Source organism: Stegodyphus dumicola, chromosome 7 (assembly GCF_044657685.1).
Source record: "Stegodyphus dumicola isolate Sdum_Otavi_A_Nest chromosome 7, ASM4465768v1".
Lineage (NCBI taxonomy): Eukaryota > Metazoa > Arthropoda > Arachnida > Araneae > Eresidae > Stegodyphus > Stegodyphus dumicola.
The window spans coordinates 120,242,652-120,267,428 of record NC_140774.1 but is presented as its reverse complement, the minus strand read 5'-3'; the positions used below and the strand labels follow the sequence as shown (position 1 = coordinate 120,267,428).

At 31.7% G+C, this 24,777-nt stretch overlaps 1 protein-coding gene across 1 annotated transcript in view; it reads right to left on the bottom strand.

Moving 5' to 3' along the window:
- Window positions 1-8,008: 8,008 nt before the first annotated feature.
- LOC118196178 (serine/threonine-protein kinase 31-like) overlaps window positions 8,009-24,777 on the bottom strand; it is a 145,250-nt gene continuing 128,481 nt past the window's right edge. Inside the window, exons 22-25 of the mRNA XM_085820761.1 lie at window positions 16,787-16,897; window positions 12,391-12,462; window positions 12,114-12,291; window positions 8,009-8,367 (exon numbers count right to left, since the gene is read on the bottom strand). Coding sequence (XP_085676887.1) covers window positions 12,121-12,291; window positions 12,391-12,462; window positions 16,787-16,897 — 354 coding nt within the window. The 3' untranslated portion in view covers window positions 8,009-8,367; window positions 12,114-12,120. The remainder of the gene's footprint in view (window positions 8,368-12,113; window positions 12,292-12,390; window positions 12,463-16,786; window positions 16,898-24,777) is intronic.

Below are 24,777 nucleotides of genomic sequence, written 5' to 3'. Positions count from 1 at the left end.
TTTTGCTTTAAAAGTGATTGTTCTTATGTTCAGGTTACGGTTTTTATGTCTTTAGTTAATCTGCATGCAAAAGTTATAGAATTATCAGCAATTTAAAAGTTGTTTAAGTGCTACTAAGCCACTTATTTACATTAAAACTCTTAGCAGAAGAGTGAATTAAATCGGTTTCTGCACAAACTTCAGCGTCTTTTGGTTCAGTGAGACCAAAAGTAAGCTTTTAGTTTTTTGCACCAAAAACTTTTACCTTCCTGCCTGCTGCCCTGAATCGCTTGTTGTGGTGTAGAAACTCTAATTTTAATTGTAAAAAAAAAAAAAAAAAAAAAAAAATTATCTGTATATATGGTGTTTAACAATTTTCTGTATTTTAAAATTTTAAAAACTATTTTATTAATGAAGATGTTTCAAGTTTTAATGCACTTTTTCCTTGCCGTAAATTGGGAAGTGAATTGATTGAATGAGAAATATATCTCCGATGAAATTTGAAGAAATAAGTTTAAGTGAAATGCAGCAAAAAAATATACACAATTTAATAGACCATACAAGGAAGTCATGTGGTGTTCACATCAGAATTTTATACCCTGTCCTCCAGCTGTTCGTTTGAGGTCAATGATGAAGGTTTCTCTCTCAACTCCTGACTTGTAGACTGTTTGAGGACCATGTGCCACTATGTCTAGTGCAGAGAATAGGCATATTTCAAAAAAAATAGGGGAAGAGAGAGAGAGAACAAAACTAATAAACATAAAAATAATAAATCCAACTTGTGCTTTTAAACATAAAAATAATAAAGAAAAGAAACTGATACTTGTGCTACTATTTCAGGTAAAATCAAATGTGAGCCTAAGTTGCCGACTAGCTGAAAAATATATAAATGGTTTGCTTAATTTCTTTAAGATATAGTCCACATTGATGATCTGTTGTATATGCTTGCCATATATTAATTTGAATTATTTCTTTGGTGGTTCCAAGGTTAATCGTTATTGGATGCAGTATTAAAAAATAGTAACAATGCTTCTCCATTTCTTAAGAGGCATTACTATGGAAACAAGGCACTTCGAAGCTATCGTTCTATTTCTTAGTTTGGTTTATGGGATTACAGCAAAGCTTGAGGGCTATCTGCCTATGGGAAGGGATGCCTTCATGGAGAACCTTCTAATGAAAACTGTACACATGGGAAAAAAAATCACAAAAATGCCCATGCAGACAGCCTGTTCGCAGGATTCGAATCTCTGACTGAACTACTAGTGTTCAATGACTTGATCACTCAGCCACTGGTGGGCCCGTTCTATTTCTCATTTGAATACCCTTTGCACAGACAGAAGACAACAAAGGGAATCCAGACTTCACTGACAGGCTCAATTTGACCTTGTCAATAATGCCTCCAGTCCCTCTATTGTCCCCTCTCTGATCTATCTTAAATTTACAATTATAATCAGCTGTATTTAACTTTATTTTAACTGTTTGTTCCCAAAAAAGGGTTCTTAGTATTTAATTAGAAATCTTAAAACTGGTTTTTAAATCTGGCCTTAAAACTACTACTGCTGTAGCAAAATTACACAACATTGCAAATATTATCTAGTGCTACACTTGATTTTGCCACCTGCAGAAGTTGCCCAGGCCCCTCTCCAGATCTGGGACAGGAAAACACGTACATTTGTCTCATTAAAACATTATTCATTATTTTTTGTATACTTAAAACAAATCTTAAAACTATTTTTTTTTTCATATGTATGTTCAAAGAAATAAATTATTTATGGAAAAATATTAATTTTTATTCTAAATTTAATATCTAGGGTAGCTACCCCCCCCAAAAAAAAATATCATAAATGAAAAATGCTTAAAAAGTGCTGATTTAGAGAATATTTTCCTTCAAAATTTTAATTAGGTGCGGTATATCAAAGCCTGTTAAATCTTCTTCTTAAGTGGAAAATACTCAATTTCTTAAGTTGCAGGTTTAAACAAAAATGTAACAACTGAATATGGTTTCATGTCAGTATCATTGCTTCAATCCATGGAAAGATAGAAATGAACGGTTTTAATGCAATCACTAATTGAAGATTTACTTTTTACATCTGTTTGACAAAGTTCATAGAAAATCAAAAGTTGAAGAAAAGAACATTCTTCCTTCTCAGCCTTCAATATAGATATTTGCATCTATGCAGTGCTTGGTGTCCACATATAACAGCTTGATTTTTTTGCAGAACTTTTCTATTAAAATACGTTTACATCTCTGCTCCCCATTTTCTGAATCTCTTCAGTACTATAACAGTAATGATTTTCCTCCCCCCCTCCCATATATGAGTACCTTATATCCTCGTATATTTTTCTCCTTTAAACTAATTTTATTATCCCAAACTTAAAAGGGAAAAATGATGTGAGTAATTTAACTTTCAAAAAAATGCAATTATGATAAGAACATAAAGAGTGAAACGTAGTCATGGATAAACTACTAGCAACTATCACAACATTATTCTTATAAAGAAAACTACATTCGAAAAAGAATATACAGTAATAGACTAGAAAAGAAACACGCTAATGTGACAATCAAAATCGTAAAAACAACCTTGTATATAGCGTAAGTATATTACGCTAAATACAAGGTTGTTTTTACGATTTTGAATATACAGTAATATTAACATTACAGTATCTGGCAGATATTTACCTGATATCTGAGGGTAATTGAGCTGTACCCTTAGATATTACATATTATCAGCTCAATTACCCTCAAATCCCAGGGGGCACCTCACCTGAAGGTGTCTTGATTACAGTTCCCAAAAGGGACAGAGGAAGGAAGGAAGAAGGTGGGACAAACAAAAGACCTGGATTTCAAAAGATTGAACACATCATCAGCAGATTGTGACAGAATCTCATAGGTTGACCAACTCATTGTAAAATCATCAGCAGATTTTACATTGAGTTGGTATGTAAATAACAGATGTAAGACGCTTCTCAACTGTGAGAACACCTATCACATCTGGGTAACTTAATGAAGAATCTGCAAAAAATGGGTTTCGAAACAATAAATGCAAACAAAAATAAAATGAATTAAATGCTAATACAAAAATGCAAATAAAAATTGAATACACCAAAGAAAAAGAAAAATAATCAAGGAAATACAATTTACAAATAAACTAACCCTCAGATATAAAAACTATGTAGAATAGAGGAAGGAGAAAATGACGATGATATTTTTTAATTTTTCAAAACTTGGCCTAAAAAACTGGGGGTGGAAGTATGCAGGGAAATATATTTCTTAGGACTTTCATTATTTTGAAATAAAGGAACAATGTGATCAGAAAAAATCAGCAGCAGATTGTGCTCCAGTAAAAAAAAGGCTAAAAATAGGTACTGCATTAATAACTGTTCAGTCCTTTGTCTCTAAAGAGCTTTCTTTCCCTTCTCCCTCCCAATGCAGTTTATGCTGTCCCTAAGTGGTCTTTTTTTTTAAACACAAATATTTTACAACATATATTGCACCATATGAAATTAAAAAATCTCATACCTATCACATTTCCTTGATAAAATAATTCTATAGACATTTTCTGGAAGGTACGTAGCGTATTCGGAAACCGTTTCATTCTAGCGCCGTCGCAGCGCTGTGGTAGGTGTCCCGCGCATGTGCACTAGTCTTTCTTGTTCACTGACTTTCAATTGTCGCCATTTTGGTTGCTCTATGTTGTGTTTTCAGTTTGCTGTGCACATTCAAAATGTTTAAGACAATTAGTTCTCCCGCTGACTGTGAGATTCGTGGCGTGATTAAATTTTTGAACGCGAGGAATGTTAAACCGGCCGAAATTTATCGTCAAGTGACAGAAGTTTACGGTAAATACGTGCTAAGTGATGGAATGGTGAGAAAGTGGGTAAGAATGTTTAATGCAGGTCGAACAAATGTCCACGCCGAGGCTCGGAGTGGTCGGCCTTCTGTTGTCACCGATGATTTGGTAAGGAAAGTTGATGAAGCAATTCATGAGAACAAATGCTTAACAATGACAACTCTTTCAGAGGCATTTCCACAAATTTCACGTACTGTTTTATTCGAAATTGTGTCTGACCGCTTGAATTATCGCAAACTGTGTTCCCGATGGGTTCCAAAAATGCTCACTGATGTTCACAAAACAAAGCGACTTGGTAATGCCCTGACATTTCTCACGCGGTACAGTGATGAGGGAGAAAACTTTTTAAACCAAATTGTGACAGGTGATGAAGGGTGTGTCATTTCACACCAGAATCGAAACAACAATAGATGAAGTGGAGACACACTCATTCTCCGAAAAAACAAAAGTTCAAAGTGACAATGTCATCACAGAAAATCATGTGCATTGTCTTCTGGGATAGGAAAGGTGTTTTGCTTACTGAATTTCTTCCCAGAGATGAAACCATTAGTGCAGCACGATATTGTGAGACTTTAACAAAACTAAGGCGTGTCATTCAAAACAAACGAAGAGGAATGCTCAGTAAAGGAAATGTGTTGCTCCATAACAATGCGTGGCCCCATACTGCTGGTGTCACTCAATCGTTAATTCGACAGTTTCATTGGGAGCAGTTCGATCACCCGCCGTACAGCCCGGACTTGCCACCGTCCGACTATCACTTGTTCCTGCACATGAAGCGCGAGCTTGGTGGCAAGTGCTTTGGATATGACGATGACACGAAAAATGTTGTGGAGTCGTGGTTATCGAAACTGGCGGGAAGTTTCTTTGACGATGGTATACAAAAACTGGTCACCCGCTGTGACAAGTGTTTGATCATTGGAGGAAACTATGTTGAAAAATAGTTTAAGACATGTATTTTCATGTAAAAATAAAATTGGATTCGAAAAAATTGTTTTACTATTCCCCCCCCCAAAACGGTACTTAGTTTCCGAATACGCCTCGTACATAAGAATTTTACTTTTTGCACACACAACCAAATCCTTAAACAACTTCAACAAACAAGTGACCCAATTTGGTGATGCTAGAAAAGCAAAGAACTGCTTTGATATTGCTGTTAATGATGGCAGTCTAAAAACGTTACACACTAAATATTAAACATGCCCCCCCCCCCGAAAAAAAAGAGCTTATATCTTATAAAAAAATAGATATTAATGCTAACTTGAATATAATTTCTATAACATGTTTTTATCTAGAATCTTATTCAAAGTTCTTAAAATATTTAAAAAAGAAAAGAAGGAGGGGGGAAAAAAAGCTACAAAGCCCTGGACAAAATAGGAGTTAGTGAAGCTGAGTGTTACTCTGAACTGAAGTGTGTGGGTTTGACTCCTGTATTGTATTTCTTTTTCTTTCTTCAGAGACGTAATAATGGCCCCCCTTGTGATGCAGCCTAGGCAACAATTTCAGTGAAGGCAAGGCTAAATGACCAATAAATTTGACCATACCTGATGAATGCTAAATCAGTAAGTGTTTGGCCATTGGGAGGCATGGTTTTCACAAAAATTAAATAATCTTTTAGTGGTTAGAAATAAAATATGTGTTAAGGGGATTTCAGATGAAATAACTTTTCTAGGTAAAAGGCTTAGATTGCAAAAAGCAAATCATTTAACTGTATGCAAGTTCTTTGGCTTATATCCTTTATAAATACAAATGATATCCATATTAATACTTCTGTTCATTCACATACACTAATACATACTTGCCAACCTAGGACACTCAAAAATAAGGAGATTTTTCACAATGTTGAAAAGACTTTTTAAATGATAAAAATATAGTTTTTAATAATGAATTAACTTTAACTATTCTAATTCTTAAATACAAGCAACACGAAAATACCTTACACATAAAAAACATTTTTATTACTTGCATCGTTTAAGAAAGAAAAAAAAAAAAAAAAGACACTTTAATCAGTTTTCGTACAAATGTTATGAACAGTGGCAGATTTTGCTTTCATTCAGAAAGAAACTTCATAATTCTGTTCATAGCAATTGCCACGTAGGCCTGCTTTCACTAATAAAAGTTTTTCTAATGTGTCATCACTAATATTAGATCTAAATTTAGTCCTCGTTTTCACAACAACACTGAAACTCCTCTCACACTCTGCATTACTATGGAGAACTCTCAAGATGGCCAACATAATTCTAGACAGTTCACTAGATTTTAAAATTCCATCAGCACCTTTCAGTTTTCCAATTAAACTCCACTGGGTGTCAATCCTAGCTGATTTTATAACTTCATCCAAGTTTTCTAATTGTAAACTGCAAAACTGCGATTGCAATATTTATCAGTGGCAACATCAATATCATCATCTTTCATGACTAAATGAAGTAACACAGGAAATCTGTCCAAAAAGTACCTTGTATGAGAAAAAGATGCATTTGCTAGAGCAGAAACATCAGCAACTTTAGCATGCAAAATCACTTTCATCGTTGACTGGAAATTTATGTAGTATGTGATCGCATATTCGACGGAAGTAACTTCTAACATAAAGATAAAACCTATTTTTGTCTTCTTCTGAAAGTTCTTCCATTACTTTTGCATTCTTTAATGCATTTCTTTAAAGACAGCCAGCGTGTACACACATTTTAAAATTTTTCTCATTTCAGTATTATGCAGCTTTGGAACTATTTCAATTTTTCCTTCCTTTTAGAATTTTCAAGATAACAATAAATATCAACAATGTGTTCATCCACATTTATAGGTAAATAAGCTGTCCCTTTTTCAGCTGCTAAATTTAAGAGGTGACAGGTGCAGCTCATAATTTGAAAATCTAAATTTGCCTTTCTTAAGATGTGTGCAACACCAGTCTTCAAGCCTACCATTACTGGTGCATTATCGGCACCAAGTGCTAAGCAATTATCCAGAGGGACTGCATTTTCTTTTAAAGTTTTAATAATTAGCTGTGCTATATTAAAGCCTGTTGAATGTCCTTTTAAAGTGAGGACAGAAAGTAAACTGCATTCAATTTCTGAAGACTCTGGATTAAAAAAAGAAATAACAATTGGATACAGTTTTGAATCGGTATTATTGCTTCCATCCGTAGAGAGGCAGAGGAGCTGTTTTAACACAATCAATAACTGAAGATTCATTTTTCAAACCCATTTCTTTAACAATTGCACCTGTTTTGATCCTTGCACTTAAGTATTTCTTAGCAATTTCACTATCGGGAAACATTTTTCTAAATAACGCTGCAGCGTGATCCGATGCATTCAGTGGCAGGTTGTGCTCCAGTAAAAAGGCAGAGAACAGACATTTTGTATTAATAACTTTTTGGTCCTTTGTTTCCGAAGAAAAATTTAATTTTTCGTTTTTTTTTTTTTTTTTTTTCCCCCTTGCTTTTTTGGGTACGCACATGTTTGAGAACATCCGCCTTTCCACCCTGCAAAATCGAAAAATCGCAACGACAGATGGCACACATCGCAAATTTATTACATTTCCTTGAGGAAACAATGGAAGGATAGTCAACTGTGTACAATTTTTTAAACGTATTTAACCTTTCTTGCAGACATAGCAAAAGATGATAAATTCTAAAACTATTTCCCAAAGACACATGTACTCACACAACTCAGGACAAGATGAACAAAATAACTAAAGAACATCCAAATAACAGCCTTGAGCTTTCTTTATGCTCATTGGCTAATATATGCCAGATGACACGCAGTGGAGCTCGATGCCCATTGAAGAACTGGAGAATGACATTTCTGGATACGTATGCTTTCACTCACAAAAGCAGAAATTCTCATGTGATTCGCAAGGTTTTGTTTTAGATATAATCTAGATAAAATTTAATTGCTTTCAGACGTCCAAAATCACTTTTTTCATATAACAAAGTATTAAGCCAAGTTCCATAAAAATCGTGAGAAATTTTAAGAATAAGAAAAAGTCGGGAGAGCGGTCGAAAATCGGGAGTATCCCGCCTAAATCGAGAGAGTTGGCAACTCTACACTCTAATATCTGCATTTATTTCTTATTTTCACGGCACTTGGGGAGGGGGAGAACAGAGCTTATAAACCAACCAAAATATTATAAATAAATTTTTCTTAAAGGAAAACAACTCAGAAGAAAATCTATCAGTCAGCAAATACAAATAGATTATGTATTTATTGAAAATATACATTTATGAAATGTAGTAAGTTATAAAACAAAAATGACAAAAATCACAGCATATATTAAAAAAAAAATCACAGAAAAGATCAGCTTCAATAAACACTGAATGAATATACATTAAACTTTTGATTTGATAACTTTAGGTACCTCCACATCTCATGAAAATATTCCTTTGGTGATGCATATTTTAGAAATGCATATTTCCTACACACAGTTCTAGATTTTGAAAAATTTCAGAATGGCACCTTAGTCCATGGAATGTTGATTTTTAAACTATTTATAAAAATTTATAAAAATAAAGCAGGTTCTTTGGCACTAACATAAACGCCTTCATCTGTAATATAAAGAAAAATAAATATAAAAACAAACATTCAAAAAGTAGAATAGAAGAGAAACACACCAATGTTACAATCAAAAAGTAATGAGAATGTTTCTACACTGACAAAAGTGTAATGTCATAAGTACAACTACAATTACATACTTTTAAAATACCCCTTTCTCAGAGTGAACACAATAGTTTCACAATTTATAAACTGCCAGAATGTATATGCAGAGTAATATGATACTTGGGATTCCCATCGTTCATTGAAAAACTAATGCAAATTTGCAAGCATAAAGTTGATTTTTCCCTTTACGAATTGTAGAACAGATACAGACACTATTTAGAGATTTTCAGAACAATTTCGGAGATATTTAATTAATGTTTAAAATGAAAAGAGTATTTTTTATATGTTTGGTCTCACAGCTTTTTTTTTTAATTGTAAACCTGCATCATTATCTTCACGATAGAAGGGCTTTTCATAAAATTTTCAGAGGTATAGAAGATATAGATTTCCATTGCTCTTCCACTATTTTCCAGAGTTCACCAATAGTGGTCGGTGAGCTTAGAAAAAGCTCGTTCCAGGAGACCAAAGACCCAACAGTCCATAGGTGAAACGTCATGGGCTTTACAGGAATATGTTGAAAAGATACATATGCAATACCGTATTAGTCTTCAGTTTTTCAAGGAATGCAATATTTTCTTATGGCTGTCTTGATGTTTCACTCTTTGAAAGTCACAAGGATAAAGAAATGGAATTTTTTCTGTAAATACCAGATGTAAAACTTTCTCTTGATAGTACATTGAGTTGATTTTATCATTTTTTTCCCACTAATCTTATTTTTAATTTCCCAGTGTAAGAGAATTCTGTGACAATCATAAACTCCTTAATGAAACTTTGCATTGCCAGAACCAGGTTTGCACATATATTTTCTCTTCCTTTTCAACAATAGTTCCTTGGTAGCAGTCACTTAGGTAAACCCATGCTTCATCAAGGATTGCTACGTATTTCCACTCATATCCTGCTAAATAGTTTTCATAGGATTCTACAAATTTTCCTGTGCTGAGCCAAATGCCTCAGCAACAGTTGGCGAACATCATGTTTTTTTTTTTTTTTGTAAACCTTGGTTTATTATTTCACTTATTGTTGCTACAGATGTATTAAAATATATGCAACTAATTTCTGGGTCAACAAATTCTCTCTTATTACAAATGATTCAACTTTAGACACATTAGTAACAGCATGTTTTTGGAGTATTTTTGCCAAGAAGAAATAATGATTGATGGTTTTTTTTCCTTTTGATTAATAATTTTGCTTATTTTGCACTTCAAAATTTTAGTACCAAGCATTTCACAATACTTTTCAATTACAGAATAGGATTATTTGTCTTTGGAAAATACAAAAACATATCCTTCAAACAACAGCTTGTTTATATTCAACATTCTGAAAGAATAGAAGCAACAGATGTGTTATAGCTTATTTCAAATAAAAAGCTGTTGTGAGAAACTTTTATTCTAGAAATTTGCTTTTTTCTAATTCTTTACTGAAATTGTTCTAAGACTGTGTAAACACCCTCTGCAGAATGTGCTGTAACTTCCAGGCTTAAATTTTGAATACCTGCCAGATAAGCAAAGCAAGACACTATAAGACATTACGACTTAACTCCAGCCAGTTTTTAAATATATAACATAACTTTAAAAAAAAATTTCCAAAGGAATTTTTAGCAACTTCCTTAGTCTTCTAGTCTGCCTCAACAGATTCAGTTTCCACAATGACACTGAACTAACAGTGTACTTTTCCCTCAGACACTAATGTTGAATAAAGTATTAACACAATTTCTCAGCATGAACAAATATGCCCACTAGTGGACACTGACAGAATTTGGGGAAGGGAGTGCTATTAATAAGACAGGAGAATAAGAAAGGCATTGAGAAATAACCAGGTACATTAAGGACATGCTTAGAATACTTGTTTGTCTAATTATTTTTTAAACAAACATTTCAAGCATCCTTATAACAATTACATCAAACTGCATCATTCAGTCCTCCCTACATTTTAATCCAATCTGTAAATTAAATTTTTTATTCCAGTTAAAATATGAGTAACAAACTGCTGGTTTAAGATCTACAGTTGACATCATTATAATGACCTCCTGCATTATACAAAATAAAATAAAAATAAAAAAAGGGGGCAATACAGACAAAAGTTGTTAATCCAGACTTGTCGGGACTTCGGCGATTCAGGATTATCGATTTTTCCAGATTATAGATCATCAGTTTAAATCTGGTAAGATGGCATGCAGAAATTACAAAATTAAAAATATGAAAGCGTAATTTATGAAATAAAGAACAATTATGATCTAAAGGGTATCAAAATTTACAAAAAGAAAAGGCTTGATATTTATTTGTTTACTTTATTAAACATTTCTTTCATTGTAAGTTGTTTAAGTTGCTTTGTTTCATGTGATAATACTTTCTCTTTAATTCTATTAAACAGACATAATTTCTTGTTTAGTTACAAAGTTCCGCTGTTCAAGTCCTATAATTGCTTTAAATCATATCAAAGACGGAGTACATCGAGATGAAATACTACATTTAGTATTTCATTACATAAGCCAAATAAAATAAAAACATCTGCCATGAAGATAAGGATAGTGCTGACAGATCAACTTCCAATTCATTCCCCCCTGCCGCAGAGTACTTTCGCTTTGTAGATCCTTTACATATTAGTAAATATATATCGGAAATTCTATTTGAAATAATTGAAAGTTCAAGCTTACTTTTATAAAATTGCTCTAACAGTCTCCAAAAGTTATTAAGTCGGATCCAATTCGAAGATTAAGGAACAACGCAATCTGCAACATTAACTGAATTAGATAATTTTAGCGTAGCTTATACCGTCCGTTATACATTACACGTGCATGCGTAAACATATTATGCGCATGCGCACATGCATATTCGCAGTCGTAAAGGTATGCGCATGACTCATGCGCAGAAAGTTTGTAGCTTTGAAGTCTGGATTATGGGTGTCCGAATTAATGACTTTTGACTGTATAACAAGTGATCATTTTAACATAAGTGGTTAATATATTCTCAATACCTGAGGGCTTTTGTGCAAGTCATTACAATGGAATGATTGTTAAAACAAGTGTCAAACATATAAACATGATACAAGTATTTCAGTTCATACTTTCGCAGAAATCTGTGCATCTTTTGTCAAGTTCATCACTCATACAAAGTTTAAAATAACTTTATTTTCATTCTGTTTCCATACTTCTTGAAGAGATGATATAATGCAAATGGAATAAATATCTAAATATTTTAATTCATATTCAGGTAGTGACTACACATTGCATTCAAAGAGCATATCATTGCCGCAAGCAGCACTGTGGAAACTTGAAATATGCACTAAGTTAGAAAATCTAAAAAAAAGGTAGTTAAAAAATAAAATAGGAAATTTATAAACAACATTATAGATTGTTCTAAAAAAATTGCATATTTCTCTGGCAGTTTTATTCAGCCACATTCAAAACATGAGATTTAACCTTTGCTACACTCATCAATTCATATTGAATTATAGAATCTAATCTATAATCAACTTTAAAATAAATTTCCTCATGCAACAGAAATCAGAAGTGTTTCAAACACGACAGCTGCATTTTTCTAAGTGATTTCATTTTGGCACTACAGAATCAATCTCACTACTTTTTGAACAACCAACTTTTAAAAACATTAAATGAAAGCAAACAATTACACATTACCTTAATTTCAGACTGCTTGCTCCTTCACTGCATTATTATTCTTTACCCGACAATAAGACTTAGATTTTGTTAAGAAACCATTGCTAACAAGACTAGCTGCTGATGGCCTTTTCTCCTTTTTAGCATCCAACAATGCAGCAAGAGATGCAAAATCTTTAGGTGATAATATTTGTTCAACCTATATAGAAATAAGTAATTACTTGCTGAAAACTTGCTCAAAATCTACAGCAATAAATATAAAATACACACATATATGTGAAAAAAAAATAAAACTTACTATGCTTTTAAAAGCAACCAGATTAAGCACATTTTCATCAGTTGTTGTAAATAGGAGATTTGGGAAAAGCATCTGCACAAAAACAAATGTATTATTCAGGAAGAACAGACATTACAAATGTGCTAAAATGCTTATATCAAATGATTATCCAGTACACTCTGTGTGAAAAAGATTCTCTATGTAAAATGTTATTTTCATATCAGCACTATGCAGTTAAAAAAAAAAAAAGTAAAATATTTATTCCAGTCTAATAAGTTAAATACAAAAAACAAAACCAAAAAAAAGATACCTTTAGGTAAAAAAAACGTGAAGACATCAAAACATACTTATTGACTTAGAGCAGTTTTGAATGCACGTTAACTAGAATATTCCCTAAAATTTTGGAGCAATTACAACTTGCTCTTTCTTAAAATTATAATATCTGTATTGGGTAAAACAGCATTAGATTAATACTTCTGAACAGCACTGCATATTTCTGTGTATAAGCTGAGAATTTCTGGAACTTTTTCTAAAACTAAGGTACTGGGGTTTAAGTTACCAGATAATGGCAGGTATTCTCACTCTTAACGCGTTGCGACGGGCACCTCTGTTACTGAAGCGTTCTCTTAGGATGGCACGTTAACCAGATGTGTCATCCTGTGGGGACGGGCAATTTATGCTGCTAAGCCTAACTTTGGGAGAAAATTCGTATAAATGAAATTTGTCATCCAATTTTTCCAATTTTGGGTACATTATGAGAATTATTCAGGTATTCATCAGAATTAATTTTAAGCCTTCATTATTATATTTTCCTTAAATATTTTATAAAATACTCATTCTAGAATAATATTATTTTCCCCTTATCCCACAAACAAAGATATATGGAAAAATATCCAAACAATCACAGATTTTATTTAACACAACACACAATTAAAATTTTAAAATATTAAAACTGTCTTTCATAAAAATTCAACGAGCAAACAATGAAAAGTAAACAATGTTTCAAAATGAGACAATGTATGATATTCTTTGAAACATGGGTGTACGCAAAGTCCAACGTTGCATTAGTCACAGGAATATAATACCTCCTGCTATTTTACTCAGCAAATTTATATATGTTCTATGGTCAGACAGTGCTTTCGTTTTACCATTTAAAAAAAAAAAAAAAAAACCTTTCGCGAACAAAATATTCATCTCAATGCGGGAAAACTCAAAGAGTAATTTAAAAAGTCTCTAATGATAGAACATCTATTCCACTATAACCGATAAAAAATAAAATAAAAATAAGAAAAATTAATAAATTAAATTAAAAGTATTCCAGAGCATCGAGAACATGTTCATTTGTTTATATAAAATGACGCAGTAAGAGCCGTTACATTACTTAACACTAACGAATTAGCAATTGTGTATATTCTAGGTTTAGATACTGCTTTCGTTTGCCATTAAAAAAAGATACCTTTTGTTGACGATTAAAAATATTCATCTCAAAGCATGAAAAATCTATGAGTAATAAAAAAATAAAGAAAACCTAAGAGTAATAAAAAAAAATCTCTAATGATAGAATGTCTATCTCACTATATCACAAAAATAAAAATAAAAAGTATCTCAATGCAAAGACAGCATGTGCGTTTGTTTATATCAAATGATGCAGTTAAAGAGACATTACATTGTTCAATACCCACCCACGAATCTCACTCTCATTCCGAAACAAAATACCAAAAATAAAAATCATTACATAGGAATGAAGGTAAACATACTTAACTTTCGATATATTTCCCCATAACCAGGCATACAGCTACATCTAGCAGCAACAAAAAATATTAATTAAATGTTCTATCTAAAAAGTCAAATGTGGTACACCCGGCCCGTAGAGTAAATTAAATGGCGATTCAAATATGACACACCCAGCCGTGAGATAATGTTCGCTGCTGATGCACATGTGACACGCCCGCACTGAATGGGCTAATACTGATAAAATTTGCATGCCCTTCCTCCATCTCAAATGTGCTTCTCATTTACAGAAAAATCCAAGCAACCATACTGTTATTAGAATTTTCATCAAACATGATCACCTGTAATTTGAACTTTACCATATATGAATTTCTGTTCCTGCTCATCTTTCAGACAAAAAAACTAAAATGGCATGAATAACACTAACACAAATATCACAGATGATATAAAAGACAACAAATGAATAGAAAAAAATGTAGTAGCTTCAGATAGGATTTCCATAGTTAAAGCTATTATCTTTGATGTCAAGCATTTTACTTTACAGCATTTCACTTGCTTGGAAACACTTTTGTCCTCATGGCACCGTGTTTTATAGTAACTTCCTTCTTTCATTTTAGTGAAATTATTATTTAACACTTTACTTTATTAAATCAAAATGTGCATGCAGACGTTTCCAGTGGTAATATATATTCTGCAAATAATGGAAATTTTCATAATACAGGGGGAATGACACAGAATTCCCCTTACCAAAAATATTTCCTACTTAAATTCAAACGAACAATTAGTTCCTAAAATCACACATTATTTTTACATATTTAGTTCTTACCAAACAATAACTTCAGCGAGGTTCTTCTTTTTCTCTCTTCATCATTAAAAACACTATTATTTTGCTACTTCACATTCTTTGCCAATAATATTTGTAAACCTCAAAACTTCACTCTGACAAAATAAATGACTGGGCAAAATTTTTCTAATTTCTTGTACATTAATTCTCTCTCTAACACAATTAATGCAGAGCTGCTTTTTTTAATTTTCATTTACTTTTTCAATACTCAAACAGGTGTTTTTGAGAGATCAAAATATTAATCTTAACTATAGGTAACAAGTAATTATGCACTGGAAATTCAGAATACCTGTAGTTATTTTCCGAATTCAACTCTCCCCAGCAGAATGAGAAAGTTACCAAATACTTTTGTGAATAAAAATCAAAATGTGTATTACAGTAACTTAGATAGCTTCACTACTTAATACCTTAAAAAGAATAATTACTTAAATAAGTCTTTCCTTTAAAATAATAAATGAATGAATGAATAAAATAAACCTTCAACTGATCTATTCTTTATGCACTAAAGTATGAGGAAATAATGAGCTATTAAAAATAATCCACAAATCAAAATTACATATAAAATATAATTCTTTTGCAATCTTATCCAACAAACTTAAGCCACAGTTGTAAAATAATGACAGAGCGATAAAAGAATTTTATGAAAAGCTTAACTCTATCATATTTCATGAAAACATAACCGTTCATGTATTAACAATAATCATTCAAGATCAAAATCTTAAAAACTTTACAGAATAATAATAGGCAAAGTGAAACCACAATTCATGAGTCTACACCAAATTCTTTGGCTACTAAGTGCAGTTAGCATTGTAACACAGGAAAAATGTATTTTTGAAATATTGTGTGCATTAAAACATATTTTTTAAAATGTGTGCCATGTGTTAACAGTCAAATTAACAAAAAAAAAAAAAAAAAAAAAAAAAAAAAAAAAAAATTTTTTTTTTACATTTCCTAAATTTACTGGTGTACTTGCCATTTTTGGAACTGATAGTTACTATTAAAAAGTTACATAGTTATCATAAAAAAGACATATTTATGACATTAAGAATATAGGTCATGACAACATTACAAATATGTGTAATAGTAACTCACATTGGAAAGGGAGGGATGTATCTGATAATAGAGTTCATACCTAATGAATTAACTAAGTAATTTAACATATGATTTCAGTATGGAAAAACTAACTACTACATTTTTGTGTAAAAACCAGTTATCTAAAAATAATTTTTATATTTCAATTAAGCTTAGCTGTCCCACTATTGTTTGTTCTTTATATAGAAAAGCAAATATATTAAATGTAAAGAAAAATTGTCGGATTTCTTTTCCAAAAACTTCACCATTCTTCCCTTGAATGGAATTTTTTTTAAAATTGTTATAAAGACTAGTTCTTCTTTTGATTTAAATCTTTTCCTATTAATTTTTTAATCTGAAAATTCTGACTTTCTGTTTGGAGGAAATTCAGTATACTGTAGAAAGGTTAGTTTGCATACTGCAGACATAGTATATGAATATAAAACAAGAGCAGCAGGAATGATTTAAGTGTGTTCATGAATAACCACACTAAAAAATAAAAAATGCTTTATTAATTTACATAAAAATTTTATTTTTATTTAAAAAGGATGTATGCATGCAGTTGATGCTCCTGAAATTTCAAAATTTTAACATGTGATTTAAAATTATTATATATTTTATCATTTAATATTGTTCTGTGACTACTAGCTGCCATATTTATTTAGCAAAATATGAAGTTTCCGTAATTAAATTCAATGTCTGATTTTCTTAATACAACAGGAAAAATCAATAGATAATTATGACACACTAGTAAACAGACTTAATACATACCCACAGAACTAAACAACCAAATCCATACATGTCATTTGACTCACATATCTCCTCCCATTGTGGTGATTGAAAATTAATACCTTTCAGAATTGCCTGACCTTTTAGTGAACTCTATAATGATAAACATTTCAGAAATTGTTATACAATTAAGATATAACATATATTTTATATACTTATAACTATGCCTTACATTATAACACTGACCAGAGTAAAAAAACTCTCGTTTTCGTTGCAATACATATTTAACAAAAGTAAGAGTAAAAAACTCTCGCTTTCATTGCAATACATATTTAACAAAAAACATCTTGAGTAAAATCATAACTTTCTTTCATACATGCTACAATTTTAATATACATCATCAAATCTGTACACATGGAGTTTTAGCAAGGAAAGACAAGGCACTGTTATTTATGTTATGAGAGTTTTAGATTACAAAAGATATCAATCAAAAAGAAATTCCGATGAAATCCAATGCAAAAAAATCTAAGATATAAAACAAGCCAGATAGCATACATGAGAAGTTAAATACTAATTCGTAATTAAGACTTTAATAATTTGAAAAATGCTTTAACATTCCAGGTGCTTTTTTAAATAAAAAAAAAAATATTTTCTAAATTCCACCAAGATGAGGGACTGTGAAATACCAAAATCTTAATCTTCAGAGGTTTCTGTATACTATGTATTTCAGAGAACTGATAGAAAATTAGGAAAAATTGCATTTCCCTTTTAGGTTATGCCACATGGATTACTGCAATGGATTTCAAATTGTTTTAAATACAAATAATTTAGATGTTTACTGTACAATCAGGAATGCTTTTTTTTTTTAATCCCAAATCAATTCTTCTATTTACATACATTTCAAGACATTTAATACTTTATAAATTAAATACTTTATAGTTTATGTCAGTTATTTTCCCAATACTTTCTACTTAACACTGAGAATATATTCTTTTTTCATCAATGATACATTGTGTTTACTTGTGTAATAATTGTTGCACTTTTTTGCCAATTTTTCATTGTGAAAGTCTAGTTGTCACAATTATGTGGGGAAATCTACTACAGTTTTGTACACTCCAATGCTAAAACATTACTGGCATAAAAACTACACTATAATAAAATGAGTAACTTACCAAATGTTTCCAGGTTATGTGCTGTTTATTAAATAGTCTTTTCATAAGTAGCACACAAAAAGAGAGGCCTTTTTCTTTTTATGGTAATATTTTTATACACATAAAATTCACAAATAATCTTTATGAAAATTTTGACATAAAATTCTAATAACAATACATAAATTCATAATAAATCACTTTCATTGAAGGTATCAGTATCACTGTTGTAATGTGAATCGGTGCTTTAAGAATCTGCATTATTCCATAAAATGTCATCTTTGCTTTTGTCCAAAGCATTGGAGATACCACACATTTATCATTTTGTAATGCATGACCATAAGAGAGAAGTTCATTTTCTATAATTGGGAAAATTCCATACTTTGATCCTCTGAATGCTCGCATATTCACATTTGTTTCTTGTAGTGATTGTTTGGATTTTCTCTAGTCCCTCATTAATTTTTCACTTATGTTCCATTCTCTTTAAAGCAGTTCTGTTTCTATTCTCTTCAGCAAATTTAATAATCTTCAGTTTAAATCCCACTGTATAACTATTACAGTCAAAAGTCGTTAATTCGGACACCCATAATCCGGACCTCAAAGCTACAAAATTTCTGCGCATGACCTTTACGGCTGCGAATACGCGCGTGTGCAAAATACGTTTACGAATGCACATTTAATGTATAACAGACGGTATAAGCTAAGCTAAAATTATCTAATTCAGTTAATGTTGCAGATTGCATTGTTCCTTAATCTTCTAATTGGATCAGGCTTGCTATTTTTTGCAGACTGTTAGAGCAATTTTATAAAAGTAAGCTTGAACTTTCAATTATGTCAAAAAGAATTTCCGATTCTGGAGCTATCAAAGGATCTACAAAGCGAAAGCATGTTACAATGTCCATCAAACAAAAAAAGGAATTGCTGCAAAAGATGGATAAAGGCATATCCGTTGTTTATCTAAACTTTAACGTTTGTTTATCTTTAACGCCGCAGTGCGCAATGAATTGGAAGTTGATCTGTCAGCACTATCCTTATCTTCAGGGCAGATGTTTTTATTTTATTTGGCTTATAATTCCTTACTAAATGTATTATTTCATCTCGATGTACTCCGTCTTTGATATGATTTAAATCAAATTCCTCGTCATTATAATTCGCTTCCGATAGTGAAGAAAGTGACAGAGGTTATTGAAAACGAAAAAATTTCGATTGACAAATTAGTCGGTATTCTCGACACAGCAATTATAGGACTTGAACAGCGGAACTTTGTAACTGAACAAGAAATTATGTGTTTTTATAGAATTAAAGAGAATGTATTATCACATGAAAAACGAAGCAACTTAAACAACTTACATTGAAAGAAATGTTTAATAAAGTAAACAAATAAATATTACGCTTTTTTAATTGTAAATTTTGATACACTTTAGATCATAATTGTTCTTTATTTCGTAAATTACGGTTTCATATTTTTAATTTTATAATTTCTGCATGCCATCTTACCAGATTTAAACTGATGATCTATAATCCGGAAAAATCGATAATCCGGAATCGCTGAAGTCCCGACGAGTCCGGATTAACGACTTTTGAATGTATTCTTTTTAAACTTTCTCATATTCACGCAAACAAAAGGGAGGTCCAAAACACACAAAGTTCATTGCAAAACAAAATATTGGCAGAGAATCTTTTTCTGTAACTTTAGATATGTGCAGCCCAGTAAATTTAGAGCATGCACATACTTTTTTAACGAAGAATGAGTCTAAAGCTTCAAAATGGGGGGAATAAGAAATCCTGCCCAGGGAGCTTTCCCATTCTTTCCAGGGAAAGCAAGCAATTCCTTATCTCGCTATGGAGTGGCCATTGAGAATATCAATGGGAGTGACAAAACAGATGAATCCATTATGAGTGCTAGTTCTGGGAAGAGTACAGCTGATATTTTTCTATTTTCTAGATCAGGGCTTCTTAAACATTTTTCATTCGCTACCCCTTTTTATCACCGAGATTTTTTCACGATCCCCGGACCCAAAAATATTTACAAAAAATTTGTGGGACCCCATAAGCATTGCACAAATCCAACACATGTGTGAGTTAAACTGTCAACTTTTTCACTTGTACTTTAATATACTATTGCAGGATTAGGTCATTAACTTTAATTTCTAATTTTAAGACATAGAGCAATGTGAAAATTTTAAATAAGTAACAGTCAACTTTTTCACTTGTACTTTAATATACTATTGCAGGATTAGGTCATTAACTTTAATTTCTAATTTTAAGACATAAAGCAATGTGAAAATTTTAAATAAGTAATAGACAAAATGACAGCGTTACATGCAAAACAAGAAAAATGAATGTTTATATTATGAAAAGAATGCGTCAAAAAGTTTTCGTTTCCTTCTTTGTTTGCAGTGTTTTATTTTTATCCATTTTCAGATACACTGTGCAAAAATATTTGGTAATTGAAAAATTAATGTTATAAGTTAAAAAAATATCAAAACTCCTAAAATTTTTAGCGACACCTCCGTTGGGGGTCGCGAGCCACAGTTTAAGAAACTCTGTTCCAGATGAAGGTCAAATATGTGTCTGCGACTTTTATGTGGAGAAAATATTTCATCTGGATATCTTTTATGTGGGGAAAATAATTTGATGACTTTTCTGCTTCAAAACAGAGGTGCAACTATTACACGAGAAGGATTATTACACAAGTAAACACGGCATATGACTGAAAACACACAAACCAATAAAATAATGGAAACTATGATGCGTGTAGGAGGAAATACTGGGGGCCAGGGCATAAAATGAATTCTGTTTTTAAAGGGGGACGGATCTGCTCTTAAAAATAAATTATTGTATATGAAGAAACGAAAATCTTATTTTACTTATAAAAACATCGATATTAAATAGATAAAAACAAATTACAAGTTGTTTAAACACAAAAAATAATAGTCAAATATTTCATTAAATCTTAATTTAGGTCTTATTGACTTAAATGCATTTCTTATTTCATAAACTTATAATATTTTCCACATAGAAAATTTAACTCAGGGGAGCTAAGCAAAATATGTTTATTAATTAGATTTTGTTCGCACTCTCTGCAACTTCACTCTCATACTTGCCAACCTATGACACTCAAAAATCAGGAGACTTTTTTAAGAAATCAGGAGATTTTTCACAATGTTAAAAAGACTTTTTAAAAACGAATTAACTTTAAATAGTTACTAATTCTTAAATGCAAGCAACACAAAAATACCTTACACATAAAAAACATTTTTATTACTTGCATCATTTAAGGAAGAAAAAAAAAAAAAAAAAAAAGGACACTTTTATCAGTTTTCATACAAATGTTATGAACAGTGGCAGATTTTGCTTTTGTTAAGAAAGAAACTTCATAATTTTGTTCATAGCAATTGCCATGTAGGCCTGCTTTTGCTAATAAAAGTTTTTCTAATGTGTCATCACTAATATTAGTTATTGGGAACTGTTTCAATTTTTCCTTCCTTTTAGAACTCCTTTCAAGATAATAATAAATAACAACAATGTGTTTATCCACATTTATTGGTAAAGAAGCTGCCCCTTTTTCAGCTGCTAAATTTAAGAGGTGACAGGTGCACCTCATAATCTGCAAATCTGAATTTTCTTTTCTTAAGATGCCTGCAACAGGGACAGGGAAAAGTGGACGGAGCACCAGAACTTCGTCAGTGACTTTTACAGGTGTTGCTCCGCCGCACTACTGTACCCCGATGGGCTTTTAGTTGGCCCGCATCGGATGCTAGCCTACCAAGACATTTACATAGTAATTTTACATTAATACTAGAGTTACCTATTGAATATACAATTACAAAGACACAGTATGCAATTATTACAAAGAAATTAACCTATTAACAAAAGTTGGATTATGGCAGATTAATCTAACATAATTACTTCGAACATACATACAAACTTTCATTGTATATTGTACTTCATACAAACAATATATTTGCATTAGTATCTCTAGTTACATCGAATTACAATAAACATCTTTTTGGGCATCTTTTTCCAACTAATTGGGGAAGATTTTTTTTTTAATTATTTTTTTTTTTATTTTGTGCATCTTATTATACTTAGTTGAATTACTAAGGCAAATTATCTTATTAATACATTTCCTTTCATTCTTTAACTTGTTGCACACAACTGCATCAGCACTGAAGTCTTACATTATTATTTTTCTAAATTAATGTATCATAAATACAGAAAATATACATTAGAAAATCACATAATACTTACATTTACACTAATATATCTAATAGAGTCGTATATTATTTTTTAATTAATCATTTAATTATTACAAGATTTTTTCCCTCATCTCCTAATACAGTCCAAATTCTTAATGTAACTATTTTATAAAAACTATTCATACCACATTTAGCCTGTTTCAGACATTTGCAATATTTCTGAAATCTTGCATTATTTTTGCAAGTTGTGGAATAAGAGGTATTTATACAGATGTGATAGCATTTTGACATGTCTTCTCTTTTATAAGCGAAAAGTTTCTTCATAATCAAGGAAACCTTTTGTTGTAATTGAGGGATCGTTAGCATGCATTTAATGTACTCAGGCGTAATTTGTGACCTTCCTTTGCAGTGTAGCTCTTTTGTGAGCTGGCACTTGAAAATATAGTATTCTGGGTCTCCCTTTTCCCCACATACGCACTTGTCTGAGTCGCTCAAATTTCGTGCAAAGTAGTACGTGGGGAAAGGACCATGTCCAGATAAGACTATGTTGATGAAAAAGTTATAAAACATTGGAATTATCGGCACCAAGTGCTAAGCAAATTATCCAGAGGGACAGCATTTTCTTTTTAAAGTTTTAATAATTAGCTGAGCTATATTAAAGCCTGTCGAACGTCCTTCTAAAGTGGGGACAGAAAGTAAACTTCACTCAATTTCTGAAGACTCTGGATTAAAAAAAGAAACAACAACTGGATACAGTTTTGAATCGGTATTATTGCTTCCATTCGTAAAGAGGCAGAATGGAGCTGTTTTAATGCAATCAATAACTAAAGATTTATTTTTGAAACCCATTTCTTTAACAATTGCACCTGTTTTGGTCCTTGCACTTGAGTATTTCTTAGCGATTTCACTATCGGGAAAATTTTTCTAAATAAAACTGCAGCGTGATCCGATGCATTTAGTGTCAGGTTGTGCTCCAGTAAAAAGGCAGAGAATAGACATTCTGCAATAATAACTTTTCGGTCCTTTGTTTCCGAAGAAAAATTTAATTTTTCATTTCTTTTCAAACATGTGCGTCTTTGTGTACGCACATGTTTGAGAACATCCGCCCTTCCACCATGCGAAATTCAAAAATCGCAACGACAGATGATACACATTGCAAATTTATTGCATTTCCTTGAGGAAATAATGGAAAGAAAGTCAACTGTGTAAGATTTTTGAAACGTACACAAGTATTTCACCTTTCTCACAGACATAATAAAAGATGATAATTTCTAAAACTATTTCCCGAAGGCACGTGTACTCACACAACTCAGGGCAGGATGAACGAAATAACTAAAGAACATACAACTAACAGCTTTGAGCTTGCTTTGTGCTCATTGGCCGATATATGCTAGATGACATGCAGTGGAGCTCGATGCCCATTGGAGAACTGGAGAACAACGTTTCTGGATATGTATGCTCTCACTCACAAAGCAGAAATTTTCATCTGATTCGCAAAGTTTTGTTTTAGATATAATCTAGAAAAAATTCAATTGCTTTCAGACGTCCAAAATCACTTTTTTTTTTCTTTTTTTCATATAATGAAGTATTAAGCCAAGTTCCATAAAAATCGTGAGAAATTTTAAGAATAAGAAAAAGTCTGGAGAAATATATTGTAAATCAGGTTGGCGGGAGAGTGGTTGAAAATCGGGAGAGTTGGCAATTCTGCACTCTGAATGAAACAGATTTTGTATATATTTTTCCTTATATACATTCCAATTTAAATTAAAGTATTTTTGCTACATTTTATTCATTCATCATCAACCCCCCTTTTTCAAATGTGTTTAAAAAGACTAGTTAAATGTAAAGTTTTTGCAAAGAAAGGAGAAATAATAAATATTGCCTTTGCAGTACAAAAATAAAATAACTTGTTACAGATTAATGCTAGCATAACTTTTTTTTTATTTTGAGGATTTGATTCCCCAAAACACATGTTTCTAATGGGAAAAAAATGCTTTGAAGAGTCTAAAAACACAATACAGTCAAAAGTCGTTAATTCGGACACCCATAATTCGGAATGATCTATAATCCGGACATCAAAACAAAAAACTTTCTGCGCATGTGCCACGTTGACACATGCGCAGAGGCGTTCACGCGTGCGCATAAGACCTTTTACGACTGCGCATATGAGTGTGCGCAAGTGCAGAATACTTTTTCGCGTGCGCATTTTATGTATAATGGACGTATAAGCTAAAATTATCTAATTATCTATTTCAGTTAATGTTGATGATTGCGTTGTTCCTTAATTTTCGAATTGCATCCGGCTTATTATTTTTTGCAGACTGTAAGAGCAATTTTATAAAAGTAAGCTTAAACTTTCGATTATATCAAATAGAATTTCCGATATATATTTGTTAATATGTAAAGGATCTAAAGCGAAAGTATGTTTTGAAATCCGAAATCTGTTTATCAATTTCACGCTGCTCGGCAGCGGGCGCCTAATGAATTGGAAGTTGATTTGTCAGCACTATCCTTATCTTCAGCGCAGATGTTTTTATTTTATTTGGCTTATAATTCCTTACCAAATGTAGTATTTCATCTCGATATGCTCCGTCTTTGATATGATTTAAAACAAGTTCCTCGTCATTATAATTCGCTTCCGATAGTGAAGAAAAGTGACAGAGGTTATTGAAAACAAAAAAAT